The sequence below is a fragment of the Merops nubicus genome, unplaced genomic scaffold (assembly GCF_000691845.1).
Source record: "Merops nubicus isolate BGI_N331 unplaced genomic scaffold, ASM69184v1 scaffold28888, whole genome shotgun sequence".
In the NCBI taxonomy this organism is placed as follows: Eukaryota; Metazoa; Chordata; class Aves; order Coraciiformes; family Meropidae; genus Merops; species Merops nubicus.
This window is the reverse complement of record NW_008625701.1, coordinates 1,826-24,083: the sequence shown is the minus strand read 5'-3', so window position 1 is coordinate 24,083 and position 22,258 is coordinate 1,826. Positions and strand designations below refer to the sequence as shown.

Sequence of the window (22,258 nt, the reverse complement as noted above, 5' to 3'; positions counted from 1 at the left end):
TGTGGGAACCAGAGGCATTTTCTTTATACAATAAAAACAAATGTTCAGGGAAAAAAGCTGTTTACTGACCGTATGGAAAATCTGCATTCACATGTGAGCATGAATCAGCCTGAAAGCTTGTTGTTGAGTCAGATGGATCCTGCACTGACACAGCTGTAACTAAGCAATTACACACCCCTTTTCCTGCCTGTCTTAAGGGAGAATTCAGCTTCTCATCAGTTAGTATGTGCAGATTTATGTTAAAGAGAGTGGAGCCAACAATTAGCAACTTATTGTTCATATTACAGAGTCAAACAGTACTAAAACGAAATCTAATTGTACAATATGTTTTAGAACGTATCTTCTGTTTCCAAGGTGCTAAATATGGCTTTCTTTCCAGAAAAATATGTTAATGAACTCTAAAAACTACCACAGATCACCAGCTTCATTACTTTTTAACCTGCTTTTGGCCTTCTTTGCAACACCTATAGAATAATACACTCCCTTTGAAAAATGCACACAAGACACAAAGATTGTGCTGAACAGGTTTACTCAGACTGGACTCTTAAATGCTCAAGAAAAAGGCACAGATTAAAAGAGACTCTGATGACTCTTTTGAACACAGCAAATGGGATTTTATCAGAAAAAAAAATACTGCTATGAATTGCATGAGTTGAAAATTCAAATATTCTTCCCTGTTCCTAATTATTTGCCTTCATTAAAATGGAATTTAAATTAAATTGTATAAACATATGAAATAAAGTTTCAGTATTAGGAAGTTTTTCTTTTGTTTCCTCTATGTACAAATCTTAGTATACAATTTTTACTTTTCATTATACATTTACTACATACTCTTTTCCAAACTATGTGAGAGCAACTGCAAAGTATGCGTTTCAAGAAAATGCTTTGCATTCAGAATGAATCCACCTGCTTTCTTGGCGAGCAGTGCCAATCAGAATTTGGGAAGAGATGCCAGGTTAGGGAGAGTATCCACTCAAATGTAATCATCCTCTACTGGCTCCCCGTTGACATCACAGTAATGGATGAAGATAGCCACCACACGTTGGAATACACCCTTTTTCATCTGGCGCAGCTCCGAGATCTCTTCTCCTATTGTTTCCATGCAGATGTCTGCAGACAACTGCCCTTTCCTTCGGGGGGCATAAATAGTAGCTGTGGAAGGCACATAAGAATAAAAACTAGAATCTTTCCTATAAAGAAATTCACAAGTGAATTTGTTCTGCAATAAATAGGTCTTGGATAACAAAGCAAACAGAAAAATCTTCCATTAAGCAACCACGGGTAAGGAGTATTATTCAGGCAGAACAGGTACTCTGCCCTCCCCGTATCCGAGCCTTCCGACAGCTCCAGCGGTCACCTCGTGTACGCGAAGCTGCTACGCCTGCAAGTGAAGGGGATCCCAGCCCCTCACAAAATCTCCCCGAGACTCATCTCACTTGCCTTCAGCTCTCCATTACAGTTATCACTTAAATGTTTCATAAACAAAAGCAATTAAGGCTAAAGCAGCGGTCTTTATTTTTTATGGCTTTAACTTCACATTTAATTACTTTTAATAAATCAAATACGTATCCTTTATCATTCAGACTACATGCTGAACTACAAACATTAAGTGTATGAATCATTTTCAAATATTTTTTTTTTTAAAAATCAGACAAGGTATAGCCAAAAAACACTTCTTCCTCATCCTCTTGAGCTTCATCTCCTTGAACTAGATAAGATAGAATCTTAAGATTCTAAGATTATAAATGTAGATAAGAATATCCCAAACTATGCCAATTAAAAATACCCCTAATGAAGGAGATTCCAAGGTTTTCCTAATTAAGTAGTAGAAATACATATTTTTCCCTGCTAGCAAGCAAAGTTCTTAATTGAACCATAGGAACTGCTCACTATCATATTTTATAAGGCAAGCTCCTACTGAAAGAGGCACATCTACTCTAAATCGTAGCCCACATCATCTCTGTTCCAGAGTTTTCAAATTCAGTACTTTCCCCTTTTCTCCCAAGTTTCACTGAGTCTTGCTTCTCTTTGCTGGACTCTCTTCAACCTACCTTAAAAACCTTTAATAAAGCAAAGGCAGAGGTGGCAGTCCATCTGAGCTCTCAGCAGCAATGCCAGAAAACTCCACAGAACCTTAATTGCTGGGTCTACACACCACATTATTTTTGTGTGTGTTTGAAATGCACTCAACCTTCTGGATATAACAAACCCATCACATTTTTAGGCTAAGCACCAGATCTGCTCTCTGATTTTGTCAGTATCAGGGGTCGACACTGTTGCAGTACTATGTCCCTCCCCTCTGCCAGACCTCCTCCCCATCCAGCTGCCAGCACTGCTACAAGTATTTATTTGTAGTCTACCCAAAATAGTGTAAGAATTATAAAACTGAAAAATAAAGGAATACATGCTCAGCTTGGGATCAGGCATAAGTTAAAGTTTTTTGAACACAACACAAAAGATGACTCACTTCTCTCATCATCCTCGAAGTCATATCTAGCATAGCTGTTTGGTTCTGCTGTTCTCAGTGACCTCAACCATGGGAAGTCAGTAATCATGGAGTAAGGGGCACCATCCACAATGCCTAGAAGACACACAGGATGAGCATATGAGGAGGACAACGTCACTCCTGCAGTATGAGTATTCTTCATCAAATAAAATTCACTGATATCACAGATTTGCCACTATGTTGCAGGAAAAGCACATCCTTACTTCAATTCCCCCAGCTGGTGACAGAAGTCCTCCGCTCTCCTCAAGAATTATTATTCATGCTTCTTGTAACTTGATGCAAAGGTACTTATCTTGGCAAGAGACTGATCACCAGCTTTTATTTCTCTAGAAACACTCACCTTCTAGAGTGTAAATATCTCGTCCCCAAGGGTACTTGGTGTATTTCTTCAGGTCTTCATCCGTTCGTGTGGCTTCAGGGAAGAACTCATATTTAATAAGTTCTCTAGAGAAAGGAAGGAAGATATTTCAGCCAGTAGTGATAGGGAATGTGAAGGCAGGATGGAGAAAAAACAAACAGGAAAACTTAATACACAATCCTTCCTTTAATGAAGCTGAATCCATAGACACTGTCCTCTAAGACTGTCACACAAAATCCCTTTGCTTGAGAGTAATCACAGAGAACATCCATGGTTTAGATGAGAAACCAATTAAGTTACCTTTTAAGCATAGCTTTCTATCTGTAAGGAACAGTTCAACAGAGCTGCAACTAAACAAAACTTCAATACTAAGTTTGTTCTCTTAGTTCAGTGAAAAAACCAGGACAATAAAAACACTTGCTTAAATCAGCTGGATGAGAGCCACTGTGTACAATTCCCTGCTGCTTGGAATTTTTGCTTCTCAGTAAGGAGCTGATATTTATTGCACATCATCTGCCCCAGAAACTAACAGTATGTCTTGGAGTGAATCTGTCTGTCTCTCTTTTCATAAAAGAAAATTTTCAGATTCAGAGAAACTCCTCAGCATTCCTGACTACTTCAATGTTCAATTGCATTACTGCTGGATGGAATAGAGCTGGAGAACTCAAAGGTATTTTTCATATGGTTAGCTTTATTTAATCAACATTTTGGACTGGATACATTTTGACATTGAAAGTCTACATTGCACCATCCAGAATTCAACCTTTCCTTGTCAACAACCTGGTTTTATTTCCTTTGGCTGACAGAATACAGCAAGTCTACAGCTTGACTGAAGCTGTAGCTGCTGAATCAGGATTGAATACCTGTTCTATAAAGTTACTGAGGAGCAAGTACTCACTGGTTGATGTTTGCTATGGTGTCCATCCAGCTCCGAACGCGCACCTTGTTGCGGACGTTGGGTGGGTTACTGAATTCATGAATTATGCAAATATGGTACGGATAAGGGCCGCTAAATATCTTTTGCTCAAGAGTCAATGTGTCAACCTGTAAAAGGGAGGAAACACAGACTTGTAACCAAAAGAAACAAAGAGATGTAATTTAGAATGAAGCTTCTTGAGTAGTGCAATCCGATGGGAAACCTCTATTTTCTTATGTGTTTCACAAATCCACAACATAAGTAAACTTTTATAAAATTACATAACGGTCTAAATGACATTCACTTTCTCAGAATTCATCTCTGGCTTAGGGGGAGGGGCTCTTTTATGGTTGTGGGTGTTTTGTTTTTTTTTTCCTAATGTCCCACTGTCCTCTAAGAGCTAAAGCAGAGCTAAAGCAAGAGGTTTGGTTTCAAGGAAACGCAGCTTTTATATCCAATCAGCCTTCCCTTGTTGGCCAGACAAACCCAGCTAGAAAAATAACTACTTTGCATGAGAGAAGCAACGTCTTAGTATAATACAGAAGGCTCTGCTTAGAGTGATAAAGTAAAAAAAAAAAAAACCAAAACATTCCAGATCTTAAATTAAGCTCTCTTCATTACTCGTCAAACAACCTCAATAACTCACTAAATCTCAGTGCTCACAACTACCACCTTCAATCTGGGGGAGAAAAGGGTGGTCCCCAGTACTACAGCTGTCTTGCAACACTGTTTAGCACCAAGAGAGGATGCAACTTTCAGCCAAGTTGTATTCAAACCACTAACTGCTGTTACTAAATCTAACAGGGCATGGCTTAAAGATACCTCCGCCTATGTCATGCTTCTGCTTATACATCACTACAATCCCATTTAGTAGCATCCAGGTTCTTACAGGTACTTTTAGTTATTCAGTTTGTAATGAACCCAATGCATCATGGCTTTTTACAGTACCTTCCAACACAATGAATATTGGAGTTGGTAAAATTAAGTCTTAAAATTCAGTATTATCCAAGCTCCAGAATCTGCAATAAATGCCTTGATGGGCTGAAGTTTTAGTAAACAAGTTTCTCAGAGCTGTGTTATTGTAACATTTACATCTCTTGCATTAAATGAAAAACACATGAAGCCAAGAGTGGTGAAAGAATACAGGCAGAACTCCAGATCTGTTCACAATTAAATGAAAGCTGGCTGTGTACCTGCTGCATTGGACGAAGATAGATGATTCGGTTTCTCTCCGGGGGCATCCTGAGAATCTGATCCAGAACCTGATCCATGTTTAGCTTCTTGCACTGGGCATAGTCAAACCGATTGACAACTGGGGCATTTTCTACTTTTAAGTGTTTCAATACCCGGCACCTCGTAGCTATAAATCAGCAAACAAAATTATGGAAAGAAATATAATACTGAAAAGACCATGGGAGCCTGCTGTCAGAGATTTTCAAAGCCAACTGTTTCAAAAGAAGGCAGACAAGCAACATAAGTAACAGACAATCCCTGAAGCAGTTTGGATAGCCGGCAACTCAAGTGTATTGAAGAAACAGATTAGCTGCTAATTTCTTCCACATTATGACCAGCCTTTTAACTTGTGAACTTGTAAGAGGAGTCCTTTTAAAAGGTCATGTCAAATTTAATCTAACAATTTTTTTCTCCCCATTTCCTTTCACAAAGCCCCTGTGGACTGCCACCACTGAAACCCACTGACTTCAAAATCAGATCAAATACAAAGAACTGCAAAGCCACACAATACAAAATAAACCTATTTCCTTTCTAGTAACACTGCTCATGTAATCAAAACCTAGTTCAAAATTAATTTATGTTCTGAGAAGCATTCTGTAATAAAGAAATAATTTCTTCATTCTCTGCTAAGCAGAGATACCTCGTTTCAGAAGATGTGTTATTTAGTGTAGATATTGCAGAAAACAAATAAGCCAATGGTTCAATACAGGACTAGTCACACACCCTGTCATGTAAATCTAACACAGTCTAAATGCCATAATTTAAAACAGATTTTTATCATGTCAAGGAGGAACGTATCATCATGTCAGCTAAATCTATGGAAGCAGGACGAAATGACAGAAAAAACAAGGTACTCTGAAACTCATTTCATCAACTTCCAATTACTGTATTATCACTCTTCAATAAACATCTCATCTTCCTAACTGCCATATAATTTCATCTGTTGATTTTCAGATACTAATCTTGACTAAAGCTGTTACAAGTTAAGGAAAGAGGCACTCAAGCTGAGAAGCAGTAACTTTTGGCGTTCTAAGCCTCAGCTGACACGTAGCAAATCAGCTGATGAATACAAAATAAGCAATGGACTGACTTTAATTCTTTCAAAAATTTCTAATAGCGGCAGATGGAGGAGTTACACCTGACATTAACTACATACCATGTATGAACATCATTTTGGGGCAGTCTTTCAGTACCAAATCTGTTATTCCACAATTGGTCAAGGTGATTCCAACAAGGTTTTTGGATTTCAAAGCCAGTACCTGGTGAAAATTTAAAAAATACGAATAATATACGACAGGGTAAAAATAAAGGAAAAAAAAATAAACTGAACTTTAAAAGATACTGCCCAATAAAGGATATCAGGCAGGAAATAATCAATATAATACAGGAGTACAACAGTTATTTGACACAAGGTTACCGATATCTACTGAGAAAAAGAGACTTCCTTGTGCTCAGTGACATCACAAAATGCAAAAGAACAACCTCACAAGATTCAAGGAGTCATATCAGAAAGCACAATTTCTGTCAGAAAACCTAAGTATCTTCTGTCAAGAACTTCAAATCCTCTATTATTCGATTTCTGGTTTTCAACCACAATGACAGAAGTGGCAGTACTGGACAGTAACACTGGTTTAAACAGCAAAGCAGGAAGGTATGGCAGATTACTGTGGTTTGAACTCCCCATATCAATGTATTTCACCAGGGCTGCCTCAGAGGAAAACCTCACACGGAGTTGAGAATTCGACATATAACTTATATAATCCTTTCTGTTGCGTGTTAGAAAAATAAAGCACGTGGAGTCATTTCCAGTAGCATGAGCACAGGGAGAAGGATGGTTTGGGGATTTTAGCTGAATTTTTCAAAGTTTTATCACTAAAAATTCTAACAAAATTTAGCAGCCCAAGAATGAAGCTAACCGACTATACAAAGAAGTATAAACAAGAGTTCTATTAAAATAAACACACGTAAAGAGAAAAAAACAATCATTCTGCAATGGGTTCTTTCAGTTCCAGCAATTCAAGCTGTTTCTTCTAACCAAAGATAGATGAAAACAAAAATTTAAAAACTTACATCACTGTTCTTTCAAAATGGTATATTTTGTGAAGAAAAATCATATACCTAAAAATATATTTTAGGCTACTTACAAAAGCTGCAATGCATCCTAGTAACCAGAAAAATAGTATGGGACACATTCACAAAAGCTATCTTAAATGAATGAGGCTAAGCTCTTAACTGGACAGAGTGAGCAAACTAAAAAAAGGCAGCTTCTTCTACAGCACAACTCAGAAGAGAAGCTTAAGTTAGATGTTCAGAATAACCCTAGGAAGCAATGTCATGCTCAGCTAGAGTTGGGTAAACAGCCTCAATACAGTGAAGCCAGGCCTCACAATTCCTGCTCCCTTCACTGCAGAAGAATCAGCGTTACACACATACTAAGAGAACCTCCAGCCTGCAAAGCAACAGCTGAGTTGCTATATCCAGAGGCAGTTACATAGCAAATATTTTCTTGTAACAGCAGTAGCCTGTGCTATCATTTAAAAATAAATGCCAGAGAATAACTTTTTTTCCCCGCACATCAAGGATACAGTGGGAAGGCAGGAGTTCATGCAGCACTATAGCCATGAGCACCTGACAAACTTCCAAGTTTAGCTTTAGCTTATACTTTGCCATTCAGAGTATCACTGCACCAAACAGAGACATTCCCTGTACAAGATTAGGACCAAAGAGAGCAACAACATCAGTTGTAACTCATCTGGCTCTACACAGGAAATAAGCTTGTATAATTACATCCTTATTCATGAACTTCCCCAGCTTATAAACTGAAAGTAAGTAAAGAAAAAGACCTTACTTGTACATGATCATCTTCAATAACTGGGTCACTTGTACTTGTGGACTTGTCAGCTGTCCTTTTCCGCTTTGTGGTTTGCCGTGGCTTTGGCTTAGCCACCTCTGGAAACAGAAAATCAGAAAAATCTTTCCTCTGTTTACTTCTCAGGATAACAACAGAGGCATTCCCTAGCTGACAGTGTCCAGTACGAACATACGTTTCTTACATAAGCAGATCAAAATACCTGTCTAGCTTGAAAACAACTCTATCTCTTCTCCTCCACTTTCAGGTTTGTTGCTCAGAATCATTCACACTAAACTTGGGGCAGGGGGCTGTGCTGCTTAAACAGGAATGCTGAACCTACAAGTTCAGCATCACAGGAAGATGCAAAGCTCAAAAAAGAACAGAAGATGAGATGTTAGATTACACTTGGTTCTCTGCAGCAAACAACATTCTTGACAAGTAGAAGAACCAAAATAGCTTTAGTAGTAGAAATAACCCTAAACTAGTTAGAAAGAGCAGGCTTTAAAATAAGTTTTCCCAATATTGCAAAGGATGCCCAAATGAAAAAATACTTGGCTGTTCCCAAGATGCTTCTTACTCCATTTTATGCACCAGTGACAACAAATTCCTGCCCGATATAAAAGATGAAGCTTTGAGAAGAAATGATGGTAAGATGACCACCCTTACTTTTTAAAGTAAGACGAAAAAATGCCCTAAAATTCTATGATGAACAGATCAAAATGAGAAATTGTTTTATTAAAACTAAACTTTGACTTCTTGTTAAAACACTTCATATTTGATTGTTACACAAAGATTCACAAACAAGAAGGAATTGCAAAATACTAGAGACTACATACAAATTATTCCATACTATACTACCATTAGCATTAAAAAAAAAACCCTCTCTTTTCCTACTTATCATCAAATGCTATGAATATATGTAAACCACTAGCATGTGACATTCAGTGGGTCTATGAGCTCTAGAACACAGGCTACTGTTTTAGGAGATCCACAGGCTGAAAAGATGTAGTATTAAGTACTTGACTCATGGCACCCATGAATATTCATCCCCAGGGAATTGTTTTGATAGTTCCTAAAGTATCTACAGATAGTGAAATATTTCCCAGTTGTATTATAGGAAAAAATTTCCAATTTTGCGTTGAATTGTTCAAGGTGCAGCCCAAGGCCAAGAAATCTTTATGAAGGGTTTAACACGACATGCATTTTAAAATGTGTAAAGTTTGCTTCACTACAAATGCAAACAAGTTTAAAAAAAAAAAAAATTACAAGAAGGTATGGTATACATTTTTACTAAAATAAAAATCAAAATTACACTCTTGAGTCATCCTTTAACCAGCTAGTCTGTGATCATAATGTTTTTAAAATTCCACTGTCTTTAATATCTTACTTCTTCCACTGCGAAATATAAGTAAATAATTTGAGAGAAAAAAACAAGCTTCCACTATCAAACATAGGTTTCTTACAGAAGGTGAAAAACACAATGTCATTCATGCTAGAATAACAGAAAGCAGTCATATTAAAAGCACATTTTCAGACTATTTATGGAAAAACACTTCCAACATTGTAACAAAGCACTTCCAGTTTATACTCTAACGCATCACATGTTCTATCTAGTGAAGAAGCAGCACTGGAACAGCAAGGCAGAAGCCACCTCACTGTCCTATTAAACACAAGATTTAAAAAATAAAAATTATACACCAAGTCTCATATTCTGCCTCAGCTATCAGTTAATACCTGTTCTTTGAAGAGGAAAATAAGGATATAAAGACACACACATAACTGTATGGAGCTGGGAAAACAGTTTTAAATTGTGTGGGCTGAATATAGGAAATAAGGAGATGTTTTTTCCTCACGAGCAGAACTGATCTTTTTCCTGACTAACAAGGGAAATATGAGACCAGAGATACTTTCAGAAAGACACCCTAATTTAATACTTAGATCTGAGTGACTTCACTTCATGTTTTGGTAATGGATGGGGATACAGAAGAAATAACTTCTTTTGGTTTTTGTAGACTAATTACTGGTCATAATGGAGTAAAGAAGAAAACAGACATTTTAATTTAATAGTGAGATAATTTCCTCAATCTGAGATGCATCTAGCTACAGGGCAATATTCTAGGTGATTCAGGTTTTGTTAGCACTTAGGAACATTAAGATAAACTGTAAAGACACTGGGACATATAGTATTGGAATAATTCCATGTTAACAAAGATACAAATTTGCTATGAATCTTTTCTACCTCCAACTCATACAATTCTGTAACTGGCACATTTCATTTTTCAGTTTCATTTTGCTTGCCAGATATTCTCCGCAAAGAATCATAGATATATGAGGTAATTAAAGTGTGCTATGCCAGACTAAGATGATAAATTTTGCAAGTATATTTGGAAGAAACAGCCAGTTACCCTCTCATATCTATTCCTTTCTCCCAACATTTCTGGCTTCATTCCAGCCCTGCAGGATTTTGGTTTTATTGACTTGTTTTACATGACATGAGGCAGGAATCTATTTAGTAAAAAGACAATTTTGAAAATTTTGATCATTGTGCCTTATACATTTGGAAGTAGAATCCAATATGCAGGTGTACAAACTTGGCTCAATTATTATTACATCTTTCTTTACAGGTTGATAATATATCAGTTATTAACTTTTGCCTTCTTGTTAAGATCTGAGCATACCTGCTGTCTTCTTCCTTTTAAAGGGAGAATTTTAATGGGGGAGACAGTCTTATGTTTCAATGAATAACAACCTTCACAGGAAGAGAGAAGCTGTCAAAAGAAGTTGCATTTGGTTTTCAAATGAGTAAATGAAACACTGGTTAGTATGTACGGATAACACGTACAGAAATACTTGCATAGAGAAAAAAGTCACTGGCACTTCTTCAGAGAGATGTTATTTTACCTAGCTATGACAGTCAAGTCAGCCATTTCTCTTCCATCAATATTCTGATCCTTTGGCAAACCACTCAGTTTTAAATTACTGACCAATAAACTTCATGTTTAGCTTCAGCACTATCTGTGGGTGTTGTGGTTGTTCAATACTGTCTCATGCCAGCAGCAGTTTACTCAGAAATTAACATCTGCATAGAGGTCATACCTGACTCCGACACCAGAGGGACATGGGACAGCTTGCTTCTAGCTCTAGTTAGCGGTCGGCGAGGATACTCTTCTTTATACTGGATCTCACAGCTCCTTCGGTGTGAACTCGTGCTCTCCTCCTCCCTGGCAGGCCCACAGGCACTCCCACTAGTCCTCCCATCACTCGTCTCTCCTGGAGGTCCACAGTTTGGCTGAGTCCTAAGTGCAAAATCAGAGCCAGTGCTGTTTGGTCCGTTCCTGCAGGATCTGCTGGTGGACGGGCACTCCCCATCACAACACCCACTAGTCCTTTGCTGCGCATCCTGCGGCTTGTAGCAGGAAGACCTGGAGCAAGCAGAGCTCTCCTCAGCCTCTCTCCCACCAGAACCTTCACTTTTACAAGGCGAGCAGACACACTGCCTGGATTCGTCTCCAGCTGCTGGGCTGGTGCCAGCAGAGTGGCTATTAGCCGTCTGTGCACAGTCAGGGCTAGGAGAGACAGCACTGCAGGAGCCAGATGTTCCCGTTGATCCTGTAGAAGTACTGCAAGCTGGGTAAGAATCTTTGCTTTTGTTCCTTTCAGGCATGTCACTTGCTGCTTTCATATCTGCTTTAATCTGCTCACTTGTTACTTGACAACCTTTCTCACAGCTGCTTTCCTCAGTATGGAACTGCTTTGTCTGGCCCACTTGGCTGGCACTACATCTCTTCCGCAGCGGTGTCTTGCCTTTACCACTCACTGTAAGAGTTAAGCGACAGAGAACAATGAGACAAACCAACACACACTTTAAATACATGCTCAGTGCTACTGTTAGAGACTACTTCAAACAGATGGCAGCCTAGAGGCCAATGACAAATCTTGCCAGGACCACGCTGCTATTCATGTTATAGGAATTAATATTTCTAGCAGTTGCTGAATCTTTGTAATGCTCTGCAGCTATTTTTGTAGCACTGTGCTGGGGTGTTTGTCAGTAAATTAGATACACACTTGCCAGAAAGGCTAATATTTTCACAAAGCAGCTAACTGGTTAAAAAGGCCGAAGCACAAAACCAAGAAAACCACACTGATAATAGGCTTCCATTTTCTTAAACAGGAGGAATAAATTTGAGGAATTAAATAGTAACGTAGATAGTATTGAAGTTTATGCTTTCAACAAGCAATCCTTAGCTCCCCCTCCTGGGTATGGAAGGTGGTGTCAGCAGGTAACACCAGTCTCAGTTCAGGGATAAATAAAAACCAGTAGCAAGTAGTATACAAATCACAACTGGAACTTAATGTCTGTTGCCTTAAGCCCCTCAGTTAATTACAGTAAACCAAGCCTGAAAAAACATTACTGACACGACAAAAGTTTATGTGAATTGTCTCCAAACTAGAACTGACAGCTAGGCTGTAAGTAGTGTTCTACATATTTCCATACTGAAACCACCAGTCTTGTTGAAATGTGCAGGGAGTAGTCTACTTATAGGAGGAGGACACCTGATCCATTACAGCTCTGATATGTCCTAGGCTCTGCAGAAACTAAACCAGCACAAGACCAGTACATTTCTCAGTCCTTCACAATGCAGGATTTTTATGTTAACTGCTTAGCTATATATTCATTAATGTTAAACACTATATATACTTCACTTGCCAATTACTTATTATAAATCAGCATTCAACTTTGACTTCTTCCTTTCTTGCATATATATGAAACTGCTTCACTTAGAAGACAAACCAGAAGAAAAAGCATGTCGTCTCTGCTGCTGGAAAGGCTGTATGTCATATGGCATCAGACCCAGGACTCAGTGCCACAGACCTGCAGCTTAGAGCACTAAACTGAAAAGACAAAGAATGCCCAGCAGCAGCGCTTTGATGTACGAATCATGTGGATACAACAGCTGCAAATTTGGCCTCACAGACATGATCAATTCTGTGCACTAGGAAATCCAGAAGAGGAGCTGCAGGTTCCTGTGTGCAAAGCGGTGCAGCACCACTATTTCTGTGCTTCTGTACAGTGACTGTGATTGGAACCCAGAGATGTGTCCTTACAGCTTCATTCTAGACTTATAACAGCAGGAAGAGAGTAGGGGGCAAACAAGCATGCCTGTTACAAAGCTAGAAGTAAAACTGAAAAAGATGGAAAGACTGAAGCTTAATTATAAATTTTGCTCAACAGTGCCCAGGAACCCATCTGTTCCACACCTGAAGGTTCTCTAGTTTCCACTGGATCTCTGCTTTTCTCCTCTCCATCTGAATAATTCTGTGCAATGCTATTGGAGATGCAGGCTCTTGAAGACCCCATGTTTTCTTCCTCATCCTCACTGTCTGAATCATGGACGGTAATAGGTGCTGCTTTTACAACAGGCTGAATGCCACTTGGTCCTGAAAATAAGAATGCCAACAGTTCATGTAAAAATAAGCCAAGCATAGATTAAAGGGCTGAAGAACTTTTAGAACTGCTTGAAAAAATGACAAGAGATTAATCTGATTCAATTTAGCCACCCATTTTCTGGCTCCCCTATTAAAATTCAAATATGCAAAGAGCAAAACACTGCATTTCAGCATTAAAGCATTCTATTTGGAAGGGGAAGAGTGTGACAATGTAAAACAGAACACAGGTTTCCTGTAATGTTTCTTTGCTTCACAACAACATTAAGGTTCTTCCACAATAGTACCAGTAACTGCACAATTATGTATTATAACCAGTCCCTGAAACCGCCACCACAAAGACAGAAATACTGGTCAGAAAATCTGCAATTATCCTTCTAAATCCCACCACTAGAGGTGGGAAGGAGAAGTACAAATTATCAAGCTTCAGTATAAAAGTGCTTTCTAAGTTACCTCTCTTGGCTACTAACTGAAGGCATTAGCCAATCACAATGACATATCTGCCTGTGAATAACACAAGAAATGAACATGAAGTTAAATAACCTTTTCAGGAGTTATCTTGAAAAAGTGAACAGATCCACCATACGTGTATGTTACTTCATGTTGTTGGCATATTTAGTAGAAAATTATGTTGTCCAGCAAATAGCGGCTATAAAAGAAATCAAGATTGCCTTATGTCACTAATGTGTGTCACTAATGATGTCACTAATACAAATTAATTTAACACTGGAACAAGTTGTTCTTGCTTGGAAAAAAAAAAAAAAAAAAACGCTAAAAAGAATCCACATGCTGCAGTGAAAGAAGGCCATTAACCCCAACATAGGAACATGTCAAGCTCATTCAGGCCTTCTGAGCCTTCCGTTATACTGGGCACAAAAAGCAAGCTTTATGATCAAGATATTTTACTCCATATGCAAAAGAAAAGTGGGAACTCTAAAACAGTCTTTAAAACAGAATAAATTTCTTCACAGCAGTAAACTGTGCTGGCATCATTATTCCAAACACCAGACAACCCAGCTGAAGAAAACCATTCAAAACCAGATTTACACTGAAAGATTTAACCCTTCAAGAAGGGGATACTAAACGGTAATTTCTTTTCAAAACCAAAGTTACCTGCTTGCTCTTCATCGACCTCCATAGGAACAACAGCCTGGCTGTGAGCTGGGAGCTCATTCTGGCCCTGCCCAGCAGCCATTCCTTCCTCCTGTGCCACTTCCTCCATCTCATTCAGTGCTGAAAAGATTAAGATGAGGTCAAGAAAAGGAAAGAGAAGGAACAAAGACCATAAGCATACAAGGAATTCAACCAGCACCCACAGAGAGTCGGAGAATCATCAAGCAATAAGAGTCAGCTGCCCCTATTCCTTCAGTGAGTCTCTAAGTTACAAAGTCCCTCACAGATTTGTTCTACGTCTCTTTAGCCAAGGCCTCAGCCTAAATTTTGGGGTTACTTCTCTCAAATCTTGCACACCTCCTCAAAATTCCTGTTCTACTGCACTGAGCAGCGTAACCAGGATTTATATATTTGCTCCCTCCAAGATTAAAAATAGACCATCTGACACTAATATACTCCCAACTATGACCAGAGGAGCCTAGAAAATACTTCACACTTTTGCAGATGAGTATCACACTGAAACCCTACATTGCTAACACCTGTATTGATATTTATCTTTGCACTGTAATGTGCCTGTAACAGCTATTAAATACAAAGATAGCTTTTTATCACACCGGTTTCAGATATGTACAGATTAAAGTTACATACCAGGAACTGAAAGAACAACAAGTTTCTGAAGTATATTCATACCTTCTCTAGGACCCTATGTAGGTGGCAATGCAAAGACAATCATTCCCTAACAAAGGTTCACAATGATCAGAAATTACCCTCAGCTGCAATCTGCTGCTCTTCAGCTTGACCATCTTGTCGCTGCTCATTCTCCTCATTCTGGTCGTTTGGGTGCTGGTGATTGTTGTGGTGAATGTTTGGATTATTGTTGTTCTGGTGGTTATTGTTGTTGTCATTGTCATTGTTAGAGTTCTGATTGCTGACTAGGGCAGATGAGACACCAATTCCTGTGCCTGCACTTAGGCCCACACGAGCACAACCCTTAAAAACAAAGGCCAACAAACAGCAGATTATATAGTCTTCCCAGAACACAGTAGCCCAAAGGTAAAATCATCAAAGAAAGCAGCTTTTTACATCAGCAGTTTTCATTAGGTTACCGCAGCTTTTATGAAGATTTGTGTTACAGTGTGGGACAGGGGACAACATGAAGCTATAAAATTCCTAAGCTTTGAAAGCACTCCAACAGGGGAACAGTACCCCTGTTTCACCCACTACATAATCATACAAATCCCTTAGCATTGCAAACAGACCTTTAAGCATGAAAAAAAATAACATAAAAAGCAGCAGCAACAAGTAGAAGAAGAGACCTCACCAGAAACACAGAATCAGTGTGAGTCCTATTTCCTGGTCACATACTCATACAAGCTCACACCTTGCCACTACTCCCATCTGCAGAAGAAGCATCATCTCTCTAACACATGATAATAGCAATGGCAACCCAAAGTTAATTATTTATCAAGATATTGAATTAGTTACAGCTTTTAAAAGAATGTGTAACAGTTTGAGCTCACCATATTTCTGATGAGCTGCCAAGAAGAAAAAGCAAAGCCATGCCCTGAAAGACTCACCTTAGGAGGTTCACGGAACATCTGGTCCAGCGAGATAAATTCTAAGCTTGGCAGTAACTCAATGAACTGACTAAAAGAATCAAGCTTTATTGCATGGCACCGCACCAGGGTGAGGTCAACCAGTCGAGTCCACCTTGAATGATCTGCGGCAGAGAAGAGATGCATTTTCCGAAGGATTCCTATATTGCTTATTTTTCATTATATACTTTTCAGACTCAATAGCATGCATCTTCTCTACCTCCATTCTGTTTCCAGCATCATTATGGTTTCAAGCCTAGCATCATCTACTGTACTTACTAAGTAATAGAACAAACAGTACCATGAGCAGAACAATTCTGTTCTAATGTCCCTAGCAATTCATGTAATATCTCTAAAATTTAAAGATGTGCAATACCTGTGATCCAGTTACTTGGGTTATGTAGATGTGGGCAGTTGTAAATGACTAGGTACTTGATGCATGAAAAAACTTCATTGACAGCTTTCATACCAATATCTGTAATAATTCCTGGATTTTCAACCACATCAGCCAAGCCATACTTCACCAAGTCTCCATTGGTCATTTTACCTACAAAAAGATAGTAGCAAACAGCAGTAAATTTCAGAAAGTTGCCTTCTATAGCATGATTTTTTAACTCCCTCTTTTAGTCCAATTTCACAAAATGGATCAGATATTACTTCAGCTCAACAAAGCTGAAACTTTCTCAATTTCATTAAGTTTCAGGAAGTGAAGAAAAACATATTTTGCTGTATGAGATCAGCAACCTCAATACGGATACGTTAATATTCTTTTTAATCACTCTTAGAAAGACTGAAAACACATCAACTTATTTAATCCTTCTCTCTGTCAATTTATGTATATTAAAAACGTCATACACTGTAGTAAAAACTCATCAACATATCCTAGGTGAAGAGTCTCAAACTGTGGAAATTCCAGTTCAGCCATCTTCAAAGCAGAAAAAACACCATCTTTGGTCAAGGAAGGCTGGATCCGCACTTCATGCAACCTGAACACAAATCAAGAATTGTTCCTGTTAAAAGGTGTGCCAAAACAACTGCCATAGAAACCACTTCAAGATGCCCACATGTATTAAAATGAAGATATTCTTTCAATAATGGCAGAATTAAGAGTATATTTGGTTGATCTTTATGACAGTACTTGGCAGCTACATAGCAATATAGTTGTGAGACTAACAGCACCAGACTTTTCTATACAGGAAGAGGCTTATGACACAAAACTATTCAGAAACAGATAAGTCCAGTTATTTTAACCACAGAATACTCCTGTTATGTAAAGTTTAAGTGTTTATTCCTTGAATTTTTGAAGGCTGTTCTGCTTCTTCACATTCTCCAACTTCATTACTAAGATACTTATTTTTAAAAAGGAGAAGGGGGAAAAGGAAGATCTAAAGGTCCCTACCTTCGTGCAGCAGTTATGATGAGGTAGCCAAGATCCACTTCAAGTGCATTCTTGCAAGCTCCCAGAACTATAGTGTGCAAATTCCTAAAACCACCTGACAAAAACATTCCTTGACTTTAGTAACAGATCACAACCTTGAGCCTTACACATTTCCACCAATGTTATCTTGACAAGTGAATTAACAAAACAGACCTTTTTTAGCAAATCAATAAAACATGTAGCTGCAGCCAACTCCCTTCCAATCCTGCTAGTTCTACTCGGCAACAAATGCAACTGGAAGGTTAGATTATCAGTCAAAAGTTAACTGCAGTTAAAAGATTAAAAAAAATACTCAATACAGAGCTATATTTAACACCATACCACAGTTGCAAAGTTGATACCTTTAAACTAATGATCAAAAGAGGATATGCTGCAGACAAACAAGCTAAGCTTCACATGACTCCAGGATTTGCTGGTATTTTTATTTGCTGAAGTATTAGGAAGAAGCAGCTTCATACCCGATCTCCAGCTATCTTCTACCACATGCTGAATAAGTCCTCCAAGAAATGGAACACGAACCAGTTCTAAATGCTCCAGATTTCGAGCAGAAGCCAGGCCTGTCACTAGGGGAACATACTTCAAAGAATTTGTGGGTCCTACATAGAACAAACCAATACAGAAAAAGAAGGTAGTTCACTTAACAACATGGAACGTATGGAATTGTATGTTAAAGAATTTTAAAATGTCCATATATATCCATTTAGATCAGGAAAACAACAGAACTATATAGCCCCAAACAATCTACAGGAGAGGGACACATTTCTATCCAACACCACAAACAAAACAAATGACTGTTTTCAGAATCTTGTATTCCAAGATTCCCATTTACAGTTGGTGACTATGGAGCTTAGAACTCAGCTTCCTACATGCTAAAACATTCCCCCCATGCATGAATTCCTCTTACCTGCACAGTTCCTCATGACAAAAGCCCGTAAGCTGATACAAAGGAAATCTTTAAAAGGCTGGGGTTTGGTGAGTCTCACCCACTTCAGATAAAGGTGCCTCAGCATTGGGATACAAGGAATCTCAGGGACATTCACCCCTAGTAAATAACAAAACATTTTAAACAAGCTTTAAACTAGAATCTGTTAAGATAAATCTCTTTGGATTAACACTGGCTTTAAAAAGGAAGTCTTTTCTCTGCTTTGTGGCATGTGAGAAAAGCTGTAAACATTTGAAACACAAGTTCTTCACTTCAGTTTGTCAAAAGTTTTTTAGAATTTGCCCTTTGGACCTCCTCATATATATATGCTCATATATACATCTCAAGAATTATATATTTCATAAATGCCACATGACAAATTCTCTCTCTTAAAAACAGTAAGAACCTTGCAGAGCTTCAAAGCCTTTAAATTCACCTGTGTTGAAGCCAACTATTTCACCATTACCACACTCACCTACTAAGTGCAAAGTCTGAATTTTAGCTCCTATAGGAATTTTCAGCTTGTTCTCAGGAGGAATTGGAAAAGCACCATTACGATTACGAAACTTCCCTAAAATGTGAACTTGTGGCATGTATGTCCAAATAGCTTCCACCAGCTCTAAATGGGAGGTCTCAACACCCTGGATAGAAGGAAGCAAAGCAAATGCGCTAAACACCAGTTCAAGCAACAACATCCTCTTCAGCACTTAAACTTCTCAATAACACATTCTACATAATGCAACGTGTTATTTCACTTGATTCATAGCAACTTTTTTTTTTTTTAAAAGCAGAGGGATCAGAGTTTTAATTCATTTCTGGACTTAAGAGCTCTTGTGATTCCCACTGGTGCAACTAAAAATAGTACTCATTTGCAAATATGGTCACAATTAACTACTACAAGGCTACTCTGCTCAGCCAGATCTGAATATCAACCCCACGTCTGAACACAAATCCCTGTAAGCAATGAGTCCTTGCCACATTTCCTCTGCTCTGTTCATATGCATCATCTCAGTGGTTGAAGGAGGCTCTCTCTCCTGTCTGACCACTCACCAGCAGATTTGGACAGGCCTGCAAAGCCTCTAAAACTCCAGGAATGCTGAAAGCTTCATGGCCACGGACTCTGCGTCTTTCAAGATACCTGGGATGAAGGCCATAAAGTTGTTCAATGTCTGGCATCTTCCTCAGCAGCGTTAGGAAACTGGAATCAGTGAAACCTAAGATGACAACAACAGATTTGGTATTTGTGTGACAGCAGACACCTAGCTGTAAAGGGAAAGCCAAATACATTGTTCTCTTCATATGGTAGTATAAATGCTACAGTATCGAGAGATGCACTGAGTGAAGCAATAGCTTGCCTTCTACTTCCAAATTCTAGAAATCACAACCTACATACTGAGTTTGGCAAGCTTGCTACAGGTTCCTTCAGCGGAGTTGCATGGCTGCTGGGTTAACTGTACTGTCTTCCTTCTCAGAAAAAGCACCTCTGCAGACTGTCAGGCTTTGTGTCTCTGCTTCCTGGAATTCCATTTATCAGCTACATGGCTCAGAAATGCCCAGCTCCATCAATTACATATCATATCATATCCATCATTATTCACCATAGCTCACAATTCTCAAAGAAATGAGACAGTTTCTTAAACCAAAGGATTATTTTACTCTAACATAAAAATTTTTAAACTAGTAAGTTACTTGTATTTACATCTATCTTAGGTCTAAGACAACCTAAACTATTCAGGTAGCTTGATATCAAGCTAACTGATATCAGCCCTAGTAAATCTAACTTTGCAGATACCCTAACTTTTAGAATTCACTCATTTTAGCTCTCTCCCACAACAAATCCCAGCAGTGTAATTTAAATTGAACACAAATCCTAATACTCACAGGGTTGACCTAGATTGCCAAATTTATCTACTGATCTGAAGATGGCTTAAGGTATTTATTCTTACATTGTTAAGTGCCAGATGAGTTGCGCTCTCATTTCATTGTATTTTTTCCTGCCTGTATGCAAACAGTCTCTTCTTGAATTAACCCTTGGCTTAACTCTCTTACAATAATCAAACACAGATTACTACAGAGAATCCCAGTTTCTCCTACCATAACATCCTATAAATATACACACAGAGATAAATTTTCCAAACCATATACTCAAGGAAGTCACTCAAACATCACAGAAGTCAAACACCTAATGACTTCTATTGCTTTTGGAAATTTACCCTGCATATGTCATTATCAATACCAGGACTGCAGAGCCAGCTTGGCTCAACAGCACTTTAATGCCACACCACAAGTGAGTGTATTACTCACCAGTGGGCATGTACTCCCACCAACGGCCTGCACACAGATCCACCACCTTCACTACTCGCAGGTACAGAGTGACTGCTTCCTTCAGCTTCCGCGACAGGCACTCCATGCACATGATATCCTGCAAGGGAAGGTACCTTTGGGAGAGGAAAAAAATATACCTTCGATTTATCAAAGATGGATCCTTTTCGACTTTTTCCAAGCTAAAGAACTTCCCAAGCATGACTACACAAATTCATATAGTTCTAATACCACTTAATACCATTACTTCAAGTACAATTTTCAGATTGTACTCTAGCATAAAACATGAAATTCTGCTAAGCAGAATGACTCATCGATTTTCAACACTAAATACAGGATATTTAAGGTACAAATGTAACATTAAAATGGAGAGATCCTTTGGTTCTCTAACAAATACTGCTGACCAAACCATTTGCCACAATTTCTACATGGTTTAATTAAAGGTCCTTTCGTTTTCTAGGACATACTAGCATGCTCAGTTTGTAAACATTTTAGAGAGCTACTGTTTGTAAAGAACTTGTTGTAAAGCATTATGTTTTGTATATAATAGGCATGAGTGAACATCTTAGAGAAGATCTGTGCTGTAAGGAATATTATACACTCATCCAAGTTCTCTTCCACACACTGTGAGGCAGACACAAAAATTTTGAAACTTGCACCTTAACTATGTACTACCGAAAATGCATTTCTGCACTGAAATCAATGTTTAAACACTTGTTACCACACTGGTGAACCAAATTAAATCACTTATTTATTTCTTCTGCATTCTACCATTCATGACACTCACATAAATTAATTTTCAAAGTATCCAAATGAATTCTGGGGCTGAAAAAAACACTTATCACCCCTTCTCATCTAGTTTTGAGTCACCAGTTCACTAGTGGCACATCTACATTTTCTGAATACTATCTGACACAAACATCAGTGCAACTAAGATTGGAGAAAAAATAGAAAACAATGTAGCAATAAACAAAAGAATTGACTTCTGACAAGCTGCTCACCTAAAAATGTGGCAAAGCACTTCATGAGAGAGTTGGTTCATGTAATCTTTTGGCTCATCAGCTTTGGTAGACTCAGAGCCTTCCCTATTCATGGAGCATGGTTTCACATTTTTCCGCCGGGGACCCATATTTGCAATGAGTTCTGATGAAAGGAAATGTTCACAATGTTACACAAATTCAGTGCAACTGAAAGAGAAAAGGACAGAGCAGAAGAGGACACAGCAGTTAAGCTTTGTTTACTGAAAAAAGCAAAATCTGCCAGTGAAGACAAGCCTCAGTACAGCTGAACTGAGTTAACTAAGAAATAGAACAACTCTTCCAACAAGCTATATTTTGCCCAGCAAATGAGGTCTCAGGCACAACCTGAGGATTGTTAAATAAAGAAGAGAGTCCCTCTAAGATCAGGGAAATCACCACAGGGTTCAGTGATCAATTCTTTTCTATGAATAGAACATCTTCAGAAATGCCATCTGCACACTACTTCTCAAGACAAATCACAGGAAAGCTGCACAGAGACTACAGAGGTGACCAAGCAAATATCAACTAGATGTCTTCCAG

General features: G+C 38.5%; 1 protein-coding gene across 2 annotated transcripts; it reads right to left on the bottom strand.

The window, feature by feature from the left end:
* Nucleotides 1-526: 526 nt before the first annotated feature.
* Nucleotides 527-21,836, bottom strand: FBXO38 (F-box protein 38). 2 transcript variants are annotated; one of them, XM_008945774.1, is made up of 21 exons: nucleotides 21,701-21,836; nucleotides 20,682-20,815; nucleotides 19,428-19,591; nucleotides 18,853-19,018; nucleotides 18,360-18,497; nucleotides 17,914-18,051; nucleotides 17,417-17,510; nucleotides 16,873-17,003; nucleotides 16,394-16,564; nucleotides 16,000-16,142; nucleotides 15,190-15,412; nucleotides 14,423-14,542; nucleotides 13,124-13,303; nucleotides 11,186-11,680; nucleotides 7,862-7,962; nucleotides 6,170-6,272; nucleotides 4,974-5,140; nucleotides 3,763-3,908; nucleotides 2,847-2,950; nucleotides 2,468-2,581; nucleotides 527-1,152 (listed from the first exon to the last, which is right to left on the bottom strand). In XM_008945774.1, exons 1-21 carry the CDS (start codon nucleotides 21,826-21,828, stop codon nucleotides 974-976), a joined length of 3,339 nt encoding a protein of 1,112 aa, XP_008944022.1. In that variant the 5' UTR covers nucleotides 21,829-21,836; the 3' UTR covers nucleotides 527-973. The 2 variants fall into 2 exon arrangements, with proteins under 2 accessions (XP_008944022.1, XP_008944023.1); XM_008945775.1 differs by lacking the exon at nucleotides 11,186-11,680.
* Nucleotides 21,837-22,258: the final 422 nt, after the last annotated feature.

Excerpts from the sequence above, each read along its gene's own strand:
- FBXO38 (XM_008945774.1), bottom strand. The coding sequence starts at position 21,828 with ATGGGTCCCCGGCGGAAAAATGTGAAACCATGCTCCATGAATAGGGAA. Across the intron at positions 20,816-21,700 it reads GTGCTTTGCCACATTTTTAG|GTACCTTCCCTTGCAGGATA; the intron begins GTGAGCAGCTTG and ends CCTCTCCCAAAG. Across the intron at positions 1,153-2,467 it reads CTTCGAGGATGATGAGAGAA|CTACTATTTATGCCCCCCGA; the intron begins GTGAGTCATCTT and ends TGCCTTCCACAG.